Genomic DNA, 12,253 nt, shown 5'->3' with positions numbered 1-12,253 from the left:
TAAGGTAACCCCCTCATCTCCGGAATCAGCCGAGTGAATCGTCTCTGTACCTCCTCCAAAGCTAGTATATCCTTCCTTAAGTAAGGTGACCAAAACTGCACGCAGTACTCCAGGTGCGGCCTCACCAATACCCTGTACAGTTGCAGCAGGACCTCCCTGCTTTTGTACTCCATCCCTCTCGCAATATAGAAAATAGGTGCAGGAGTAGGCCATTCGGCCCTTCTAGCCTGCACCGCCATTCAATGAGTTCATGGCTGAACATTCAACTTCAGTACCCCATTCCTGCTTTCTCGCCATACCCCTTGATTCCCCCTAGTAGTAAGGACCTCATCTAACTCCTTTTTGAATATATTTAGTGAATTGGCCTCAACAACTTTCTGTGGTAGAGAATTCCACAGGTTCACCACTCTCTGGGTGAAGAAGTTCCTCCGCATCTCGGTCCTAAATGGCTTACCCCTTATCCTTAGACTGTGACCTCTGGTTCTGGACTTCCCCAACATTGGGAACATTCTTCCTGCATCTAACCTGTCTAACCCCGTCAGAATTTTAAATGTTTCTATGAGGTCCCCTCTCATTCTTCTGAACTCCAGTGAATACAAGCCCAGTTGATCCAGTCTTTCTTGATAGGTCAGTCCCGCCATCCCGGGAATCAATCTGGTGAACCTTCGATGCACTCCCTCAATAGCAAGAATGTCCTTCCTCAGGTTAGGAGACCAAAACTGTACACAATACTCCAGGTGTGGACTCACCAATGCCCTGTACAACTGTAGCAACACCTCCCTGCCCCTGTACTCAAATCCCCTTGCTATGAAGGCCAACATGCCATTTGCTTTCTTAACCGCCTGCTGCACCTGCATGCCAACCTTCAATGACTGATGTACCACGACACCCAGGTCTCTTTGCACCTCCCCTTTTCCTAATCTGTCACCATTCAGATAATAGTCTGTCTCTCTGTTTTTACCACCAAAGTGGATAACCTCACATTTATCCACATTATACTTCATCTGCCATGCATTTGCCCACTCACCTTACCTATCCAAGTCGCTCTGCAGCCTCACAGCATCCTCCTCGCAGCTCACACTGTCACCCAACTTAGTGTCATCCGCAAATTTGGAGATACTACATTTAATCCCCTCATCTAAATCATTAATGTACAGTGTAAACAGCTGGGGCCCCAGCACAGAACCTTACGGTACCCCACTCGTCACTGCCTGCCATTCTGAAAAGTCCCCATTTACTCCTACTCTTTGCTTCCTGTCTGACAACCAGTTCTCAATCCATGTCAGCACACTACCCCCAATCCCATGTGCTCTAACTTTTCACATCAATCTCTTGTGTGGGACCTTGTCGAACGCCTTCTGAAAGTCCAAATATACCACATCAACTGGATCTCCCTTGTCCACTCTACTGGAAACATCCTCAAAAAATTCCAGAAGATTTGTCAAGCATGATTTCCCTTTCACAAATCCATGCTGACTTGGACCTATCATGTCACCTCTTTCCAAATGCACTGCTATGACATCCTTAATAATTGATTCCATCATTTTACCCAGTACCGATGTCAGGCTGACCGGTCTATAATTCCCTGTTTTCTCTCTCCCTCCTTTTTTAAAAAGTGGGGTTACATTGGCTACCCTACACTCTATAGGAACTGATCCAGAGTCAATGGAATGTTGGAAAATGACTGTCAATGCATCCACTATTTCCAAGGCCACCTCCTTAAGTACTCTGGGATGCAGTCCATCAGGCCCTGGGGATTTATCGGCCTTCAATCCCATCAATTTCCCCAACACAATTTCCCGGCTAATAAGGATTTCCCTCAGTTCCTCCTCCTTACTAGACCCCCCCGACCCCTTTGAAACCGGAAGGTTGTTTGTGTCCTCCTTTGTGAATACCGAACCAAAGTACTTGTTCAATTCGTTCGCCATTTCTTTGTTCCCCGTTATGACTTCCCCTGATTCTGACTGCAGGGAACCTATGTTTGTCTTTACTAACCTTTTTCTCTTTACATATCCATAGAAAGTTTTGCAATCCGTCTTAATGTTCCCTGCAAGCTTCTTCTCATACTCCATTTTCCCTGCCCTAATCAAACCCTTTGTCCTCCTCTGCCGAGTTCTAAATTTCTCCCAGTCCCCAGGTTCGCTGCTATTTCTGGCCAATTTGTATGCCACTTCCTTGGCTTTAATACTATCCCTGATTTCCCTTGATAGCCACGGTTGAGCCACCTTCCCTTTTTAATTTTTTTTACATTCCATTCGCCTTCCTGATTATCTGCTGCACCTGCAAACTAACTTTTTAGGATTCATGCACAAGGACCCCCAGGTCCCCCTGCACCTCAGAATGTTGTCATTTCTCCCCATTCAAATAATATTCCCTTTGACTGTTTTTTTTTCCCCCCCAAGGTGGATTGACCTCACATTTTCCGACATTGTATTCCATCTGCCAAACCTTAGCCCATTCGCTTAACCTTTCTAAATCTCTTTGCAGCCTCTCTGTGTCCTCGACACAACCCGCTTTCCCACTAATCTTTGTGTCATCTGCAAATTTTGTTACACTACACTCTGTCCCCTCTTCCAGGTCATCTATGTGTATTGTAAACAGTTGTGATCCCAGCACCGATCCTTGTGGCACACCACTAACCACCGATTTCCAACCCGAAAAGGACCCATTTATCCCGACTCTCTGCTTTCTGTTAGCCAGCCAATTCTCGATCCATGCTAATACATTTTTTCTGACTCCGCGTACCTTTATCTTCTGCAGTAACCTTTTGTGTGGCACCTTATCGAATGCCTTTTGGAAATCTAAATACACCACATCCATCGGTACACCTCTATCCACCATGCTCGTTATATCCTCAAAGAATTCCAGTAAATTAGTTAAACATGATTTCCCCTTCATGAATCCATGTTGCGTCTGCTTGATTGCACTATTCCTATCTAGATGTCCCGCTATTTCTTCCTTAATGATAGTTTCAAGCATTTTCCCCACTACAAATGTTAAAATAACCGGCCTCAAGTTAACTGCCTTTTGTCTGCCCCCCTTTTTAAACAGAGGCGTTACATTAGCTGCTTTCCAATCCGCTGGTACCTCCCCAGAGTCCAGAGAAGTTTGGTAGATTATAACGAATGCATCTGCTATAACTTCCGCCATCTCTTTTAATACCCTGGGATGCATTTCATCAGGACCAGGGGACTTGTCTACCTTGAGTCCCATTAGCCTGTCCAGCACTACCTCCCTAGTGATAGTGATTGTCTCAAGGTCCTCCCTTCCCACATTCCCGTGACCAGCAATTTTTGGCATGGTTTTTGTGCCTTCCACTGTGAAGACCGAAGCAAAATAATTGTTTAAGGTCTCAGCCATTTCCACATTTCCCATTATTAAATCCCCCTTCTCATCTTCTAAGGGACCAACATTTACTTTAGTCACTCTCTTCCATTTTATATATCAGTAAAAGCTTTTACTATCTGTTTTTATATTTTGCGCAAGTTTGCTTTCGTAATCTATCTTTCCTTTCTTTATTGCTTTCTTAGTCATTCTTTGCTGTCATTTAAAATTTTCCCAATCTTCTATTTTCCCACTAACCTTGGCCACCTTATACGCATTGGTTTTTAATTTGATACTCTCCTTTATTTACTTGGTTATCCACGGCTTCTCTTCTCTTACCGCCCTTCTTTTTCACTGGAATATATTTTTGTTGAGCACTATGAAAGAGCTCCTTAAAAGTCCTCCACTGTTCCTCAATTGTGCCACCGTTTAGTCTGTGTTCCCAGTCTACTTTAGCCAACTTTGCCCTCATCCCACTGTAGTCCCCTTTGTTTCAGCATAGTACGCTTGTTTGAGACACTACTTCCTCACCCTCAATCTGTATTACAAATTCAACCATACTGTGATCACTCAGAGAGGATCTTTTACTAGGAGATCGTTTATTATTCCTGACTCATTACACAGGACCAGATCGAAGATAGCTTGGCCCCTTGTAGGTTCTGTAACATACTGTTCTAAGAAACAATCCCGTATGCATTCTATGAATTCCTCCTCCAGGCTACCCAGTGCGATTTGATTTGACCAATCGATATGTAGGTTAAAATCCCCCATGATTACTGCCGTTCCTTTTTCACATGCCTCCATTATTCCCTTGATTATTGTCCGCCCCGTGAAGTTATTATTTGGGGGCCTATAAACTATGCCCACCAGTGACTTTTTCCCCTTAATATCTCTAATCTCCACCCACAATGATTCAACATTTTGTTCATTAGAGCCAATATCGTCTCTCACAACTGCCCTGATATCATCCTTTATTAATAGAGCTACCCCACCTCCTTTCCCTTCTTGTCTATCCTACCGAACTGTCAGATACCCCTGTACGTTTAATTCCCAGTCTTGGCCCCCCTGCAACCACGTTTCTGTAATGGCCACCAAATCATACCGATTTGTAATGATTTGTGCCGTCAACTCATTTACTTTATTTCGAATGCTGCGTGCGTTTATGTAGAGTGTTTTAATACTAGTTTTCAAACCATGATTTTTAGTTTTGACCCCTCCTGCAGCCCCCTTATATTCATACATATTGTCCCTTCCCATCACCTTGTGGTTTACACTTACCCCAGTGCTACTCTGCTCTGTTGCCTGCTGCCTTTTGCATTCTTTCTTCGGGTCCTGTTCATATGAGCTCTCACCCACTCTAACTAGCTCAGAGTCCTCTCCTGGGTTCCGAATACTCCTTGCATTGAGGCACAGAGCTTTCAGGCTTGCCTTTTTATTACACTTTGACCCTTTAGAATTTTGCTGTGCAGTGGCCCTTTTTGTTTTTTGCCTTGGGTTTCTCTGCCCTCCACTTTTACTCATCTTCTTTCTGTCTTTTGCTTCTGTCTCCATTTTGTTTTCTTGTCTCCCTGCATTGGTTCCCATCCCCCTGCCATATTAGTTTAACTCCTGTCCAACAGCACTAGCAAACAATCCCCCTCGGACATTGGTTCTGGTCCTGCCCAGGTGCAGACCGTCCGGTTTGTACTGGTCCCACCTCCCCCAGAACCAGTTCCAATGCCCCAGGAATTTGAATCCCTCCCTGCTGCACCACTGCTCAAGCCACGTATTCATCCGAGCTATCCTGTGATTCCTACTCTGACTAGCACGTGGCACTGGTAGCAATCCCGAGACTACTACTGTTGAGGTCCTACTTTTTAAATTTAGCTCCTAGCTCCTTAAATTCATCTCGTAGGACCTGATCCTGTTTTTTTACCTATATCATTGGTACCTATATGCACCACGACAACTGGCTGTTTACCCTCCCTTTTCAGAATGTCCTGCACCCACTCCGAGACATCCTTGACCCTTGCACCAGGGAGGCAACATACCATCCTGGAGTCTTGGTTGCGGCCACAGAAACGCCTATCTATTCCCCTTACAATCGAATCCCCTATCACTATTGCTCTCCCACTCTTTTTCCTGCCCTCCTGTGCAGCAGAGCCCACCACGGTGCCATGAACCTGGCTGCTGCTGCTCTCCCCTGATGAGTCATCCCCCTCAACAGTACCCAAAGCGTTGTATCTGTTTTGCAGGGGGATGACCGCAGGGGACCCCTGCACTACCTTCCTTGCACTGCCCTCCCTGTTGGTCTTCCATTCCCTATCTGGCTGTGTCCCCATTACCTGCGGTAAGACCAACTCGCTAAACGTGCTATTCACGTCATTCTCAGCATCGTGGATGCTCCAGAATGAATCCACCCGCAGCTCCAGAGTGAATCCACCCTCAGCTCCAGTGCCGCAATGCGGTCCCGTCAGGAACTGGAGGCGGACACACTTCCTGCACACGTAGTCGTCAGGGACACCGGAAGCGTCCCTGATTTCCCACATAGTACAGGAGGAGCATAACACGTGTCCGAGCTGTCCTGCCATGACTTAACCCCTCGATTAACTTAATTTGGCAGCAACAATGCTAAATGTTACTTACTGAAATCGAAAATACATTCCAGGAAATCCTCCTCCACCATGTTGCTACCAGTTTGGTTAGCCCAATCTATATGTAGATTAAAGTTACCCATGATAACTGCTGTACCTTTATTGCACGTATCTTTAATTTCTTGTTTGAAGCCATCCCCAACCTCACTACCACTTTTTGGTGGTCTGTACACAACTCCCACTAGCGTTTTCTGCCCTTTGGTGTTCCGCAGCTTTACCCATACAGATTCCACATCATCCAAGCTAATGTCCTTTCTTACTATTGCATTAATTTCCTCTTGAACCAGTAACGCTACCCCACCTCCTTTTCCTTTCTGTCTATCCTTCCTGAATATTGAATACCGCTGGATATTGAGTTCCCAGCCTTGGTCACCCTGGAGCCATGTCTCCGTAATCCCAATTACATCATATCCGTTAACAGCTATCTGCGCAGTTAATTCATCCACCTTATTACGAATGCTCCTCGCATTGAGACACAGTACCTTCAGATTTGTTTTTTTAACACTCTCTGTCCTTTTAGAATTATGTTGTAATGTGGCCCTTTTTGATTTTTGCCTTTGATTTCTCTGCCCTCCACCTTTCCTTATCTCCTTTCTACCTTTTGCTTCTGCCCCCATTTTACTTCCATCTGTCTCCCTGCATAGATTCCCATCCCCCTGCCATATTAGTTTCAACCCTCCCCAACAGCACTAGCAAACACTCCCCCTGGGACATTGGTTCTGGTCCTGCCCAGGTGCAGACCATCCGGTTTGTACTGGTCCCACCTCCCCCAGAACTGGTTCCAATGTCCTAGGAATTTGAATCTCTCCCTTTTGCACCATTCCTCAAGCCACGTATTCATCTTAACTATCCTGCTATTTCTACTCTGATTAGCACATGGCACTGGTAGCAATCCTGAGATTACTACCTTTGAGGTCCTATTTTTTAAATTTAACTCCTAGCTCCCTAAATTCAGCTTGTAGGACCTCATCCCGTTTTTTTTACCTATATCGTTGGTACCTATATGCACCACGACATGGGGTGGTGTGTGGGAATGGCTGACTCACTGCCATCAATTTTGCTTCCCTGCCTCTGGTAAAGCACCCGTCTTCTACACACCTTTTCTCAGTAACACTGTTAAGACAGTGGAGATAAATCTGAATTGTTCCACTCCCTGGCACTAACGTGTCTCAACGTGCTCTTTTTTTAAAAAAAAGTGAAATTCTCAATTTTCTCCCCATCTATTCTGATGGTTGACTCATGTTGGGATAAAATCATAGAAATTTACAGCACGGAAAGAGGCCATTTCGGCCCATCATGTCCGCATTTTTGTCAAAGCCAAGAGCTATTCAGCCTAATCCCACTTTCCAGCTCTTGGCCCATAGCCTTGTAGGTTACGGCAATTCAAGTGCACATCCAAGTATTTTTTAAATGTGGTGAGGGTTTCTGCCTCTTCCACCCTTTCAGGCAGTGAGTTCCAGACCCCCACCCATCATCATAGGCTGTCCCTCGAGTTGAGGATGACTTGCTTCCATGTCAAAAAGTTCACAGGGGTTTCAATGATGGACCTAAATCTTGAAGGGTGGAAGATGCCTGTGCTTGGATTTTTTTTTAATGTGTGGTGAATGTTGCATACCAGCCACCACATGGGCTTGACAGAGCGAGGTTCGGTTCAGTAGCAAGGATTAACCAAGACGGCTGGAGACCAGCTCTGCTGCACGGACCTAGTGCGCACACATATCGCTGTGTGGGCTGGCCGGTGCTGCCCCTGGGCCCTCGCCTCTTCTGGGCCCCGATCACGTCCCTCTACAATCTCTCGTTGCTCCTTCGCCCTGACCTCGCCGCTCCTGATGTACCTGCTCATGCTCCAATCACCGACCTTGACCATGATGACGTCACTCTTCGCTGCCGTTGCTCTCCTGCTCCAGCACATGCTGCTCCTTGGAGTGGTATGCTGCCATGCTGCTCCTTCCGCTCCCCGGCCTGCTCCGATGTGCTCTCGGGCCGGGCGCCGCAGACTGCTGGGCTAGGCCGCCATGCTGCTCCTTCCGAAAACATTTCCCCTCAAATCCCCTCTAAACCTCCTGCCAATTACTTTAAATCTATGCCCCCTGGTTGTTGATCCCTCTGCTAAAGGAAATAGGTCATTCCTATCCACTCTATCTCGGCCCTTCATAATTTTATACACCTCTAAAAATGGTCTCCCTCAGCCTTCTCTGTTCCAAAGAAAACAAACCCAGCCTATCCAATCTATCCTCATAACTAAAATTCTCCAGTCCAGGCAACATCCTCGTAAATCTTCTCTGTACCCTCTCTAGTGCAATCACATATTTCCTGTAATGTGGTGCACACAGTACTCTAGTTGTGGCCTAACAAGTGCAAGCATAACTTTCCTGTTCTTATATTCTATGCCTCACTAATAAAGGCAAGTATCCCGTATGCCTTCTTAACCACCTTATCTACCTTCCTGCTACCTTCAGGGATCTGTGGACATGCACTCCAAGGTCTCTGTTTCTCTACACTTCTCTGTGTTCTACCATTTAATGTGTATTCCCTTGCCGTGTTCGCCCTCCCAAAATGCATTACCTCACACTTCTCCGGATTGAATTCCATTTGCCACTGTTCTGCCCACCTGACCAGTTCATTGGTATCCTCCTGTAGTCTGCAGCTTTCTTCATTATCAACCACAATTTTTGTATCATCTGCAAACTTCTTAATCATACCCCCTACATTCAAGTCTAAATCATTGCTATATATCACAAAAAGCAAAAGACCTAGTACTGAACCCTGTGGAACCCTACTGGAAACATCCTTCCAGTCACAAAAACACCCATCAACCATTATCCTTTGCTTCCTTCCTCTGAGCCAATTTTGGATCCAACTTGCCACTTTGCCTTGGATCCTATGGGCTTTTACTTTCATAACCAGTCTGCCATGTGAGACCTTATCAAAAGCCTTCCTAAAATCCATATACACTACATCAAATGCACTACCCTCATCGACCCTCCATGTTACCTCCTCAAAAAATTAAATCAAGTTAGTCAGACATGACCTTCCCTTAAGATACCTCCAGTACCTTAAACAAGCAACTGTTAGTGTGTGACCTTCAGCAGTCTGTTGCCAGACTGTTTGACTGTTGAGAGCATCACAGCCAACCCCAAAACTGTTCTCAACCGAAAACCACACATGCACTTTCCAGCGATCAGAAGCAGGAATTTCCCCTCCTTTGTCTCGAAGACTGCTGAGGCCAATTGCACAATTGGTACTACTGTCCTGGCCGAGACCAGCGAATTCAGCACAGGCTGGGGATCCAACCTGGGACCTTCCGCTTTGTATGGCTTGGTACTACTCATAGTGTGTCATAGATTTCAATCTAAGACCAAGAAAGGACAGTTTGAATCACCTAATTCAAGTTTCATATTACATTTTTAAGGTATGCCAGACAGATTTGAAAATCATTGCTTATTTTAGCTTAAGTTGTTGGCAAACCCTCAGTTTATTCATTGTTTAGTGCTTTTCCTAATTGAGTACACAATAAGGAACTTTATTGTGGCTAAGGCTGGCAGAGCTTAGCAGTATGGATGAAGTCATGGTTCAGTGTTCTGCCATAAACTAATTATCTGCCCCCCACTTAGTGGTTAGGGGATTACAATGTTTGTTGTGTCATCTAATCTAAATTGTTAAATAAGCAGACCTCAGTGCATACAATGTGATATGGATACTTGTAGCTACAATCTTGATAAAGGTAAATGTTTTACTTTAGGGAATAGGAATTACCATCCCTGGTATTCATTCTTGTTTATTGCTTAGGCCTCGTTCTGATTTTAGTCACTTCTCATACAGTCCAAATGTTAATTTTACTAGTGAAGAAAAATTTAATCAAAATCAATAAGTGAGGTCCAATGGTGGGATGGTGGGCAAAGGCACTGCTGTGTTTTTGGCACTGAGTCATATTGATCCGCAAGATCCTAGGTCTGATCTCTGGTTTCTTCAGAGTTAGCTGATCTCATCTCTAATTGCCCTCGAGAAGGTGCTGGCCAGCCTCCGCCTTGAACTGCTGCAGTCCGTGTGGTGAAAGTACTCCCACAGTGCTGTTAGGTAGGGAGTTCCGGGATTTTGACCCAGCGACAATGAAGGAATGGCGATATACTTCCAAATCAGGATGATGTGTAACTTGGAGGCAAACTTGGAGGTTGTGGTGTTCCCATGCGTCTGATGCCCTTGTCCTTCTAGGTTGTTGAGGTTGCGGGTTTAGGAAATTCTGTCGAAGAAGCCTTGGCAAGTTGCTGCAGTGCATCTTATAGATGGTGAACACTGCAGCCACAGTGCGCCAGTGGTGGAGAGAGTGAATGTTTAAGGTGGTGGATGGGGTGCCAATCAAGCGGGCTGCTTTGCCCTGGATGTTGAGCTTCTTGACTGTTGTTGGCGCTACACTCACTTCAGTAAGTGCAGAATATTCTATCACACCCCTGACTTGTGCCTTGTAGATGGTGGAGGAGGTGAGTCACTCACCCCAGAATACCCAACCTCTGACTTGCTCTTGCAGCCACAGTAGTTATGTGACTGGTCTAGTTCCATTTCTGCTCAATGGTGACCTCCATGATGTTGATGTTGGGGGATTCAACAATGGTGATACTGTTGAATGTCAAGGGCAGGAAGTTGGTCATAGAGAACGGCAAATAATTGTGGTATGGAGGATGATGATAGAGAAGTAATATGGTTATCCTCACCATATATATCAAAGTTGACCCCATGGATAAGGTTGCTGAGATGAGGAATAGGAAGACTTGAACCTTGGGGCACACCACGGTGATAGTGCAGATTTGGGAGGAAAAGCCACTGCAGCAGATATGCTGGCTATGTTCTTACTCTTTAAAGCTTGTACTTCAAAATCGTTCTCTTTAAAAAAAAAACTTAAAACCAACATAGTTAAACAAAAAAAATCTCTAATTTTCTCTTTTCTTGAAAGCTTTGATTTCTGATTTCAAGTGGTTATTCTTCATTTGTGAGCCTAATCAATGAGTGTAGACAAGTTGCATAAGTGTTGGGGATGAGGATTTTAAAATCAATTTGCATGGATCATGGGAAGGCACAGAAGCTTGGCAAGCATGGAGTGATAGGAATACGGTAAATTATACCTTTTGGGGAAACCGAGCTTCATAGGATAAAGTTGGGGATCAGAGTTTCAGCAACAGTGAGGACTATCTAGTTAGCAGCCTGATCTCAGTGGAGTACATTAAATGTAAAGAAAGTCACTGACCTTGAGAGATTCTAAAAGGCAAGCTTTCTTCCATCTTCAATGACTATAATTGTGGTAAAACTTACTTTCTGATAACAGATTCATAACTATAACTATATTATTTGAACATAACTGCACCACACACCACCATCACTTCATTCAGCGGTAGAACACTGGGTTTTTAATTATCTTAGAGCATGAAACAGTTATTCTCAAATCTTATAATGCGTGTGACTTAAAATAGGTTTGTTCTAAATGTAACACTTTGCACTTCTGCCACATGATGAAAAGATTGATAAGGAGTACTTCAGTAAAATAACATTGTGGAACATGCCACATCAGAACAACTTGGGATCAAATCCTGGTCTAGGCTAGTTTCCTCCCCCACAAAGTTACTTATTTCCTCTGGCTTAGATTTGATTGTGCAGAAGATGCCAGTCAAATACATCATTTTAATTCGTGTCTACTTTATCAATTGATCCTAGTTTTTTTTTTTTGCAGGTTCTACATAAGCTTTTAGTAATGTCGAGACATCTAGATTTTTTAAAAAACACATTAACTTAGCAGGGTAATTCTACTTAGAAAGATAGCTTCATTAACAAAAAGACGGAAAAACAATTTCCAAAACCTTGCTATGGACTACTTATCATGTTGGCATGTTGACACAAACTAGCAGCTACTTCAGGATTAATGAATCATTAAGGTGAAACAGACAAGATATGGGTACCTTTAGCAAATAAGGTCAGTTGTATATGGACCTAGAAAATACAAAATACGACTTTTACCTCGTGTCATATATTACCTCAAATTTCTGAATCTCTTGTCGCAGTTTCTCGATAGTCTGCCCAATTTCTGCCAGCCTGGGATCCACACTATTCGGATCACCCATTTGAGGATTCTTGATGTATACATCCTTCATCTTTGTTAAAGCATCTCTTGAGGATTAAAAAAATATAAAATCAGTGTACCAATTTGTGTTGTTCCAGTTGGAGGTCACTGTTAGTTATTACCGTAATGTTGTTTGGCACCAAGTGAAAGTAAATGGGATCACTTTACGAGAAGGTTGCTTTGCCAGGAA

The 12,253-nt window shown here is 44.3% G+C and overlaps 1 protein-coding gene across 6 annotated transcripts in view; it reads right to left on the bottom strand.

The window, feature by feature from the left end:
- The window catches only part of fnbp1b (formin binding protein 1b), a 337,119-nt gene that overhangs the window by 35,387 nt on the left and 289,479 nt on the right, over positions 1–12,253 (bottom strand). For all 6 annotated transcript variants that reach the window (XM_070863799.1, XM_070863797.1, XM_070863796.1 and 3 more), the window contains one exon: positions 11,978–12,110. In XM_070863799.1, coding sequence (XP_070719900.1) covers positions 11,978–12,110 — 133 coding nt within the window. The remainder of the gene's footprint in view (positions 1–11,977; positions 12,111–12,253) is intronic.

This window comes from Pristiophorus japonicus, chromosome 20, assembly GCF_044704955.1.
Source record: "Pristiophorus japonicus isolate sPriJap1 chromosome 20, sPriJap1.hap1, whole genome shotgun sequence".
Classification (NCBI taxonomy): domain Eukaryota; kingdom Metazoa; phylum Chordata; class Chondrichthyes; family Pristiophoridae; genus Pristiophorus; species Pristiophorus japonicus.
Note: the sequence above shows the minus strand (reverse complement) of the source record. Positions and strands in the feature narration are given on the sequence as shown.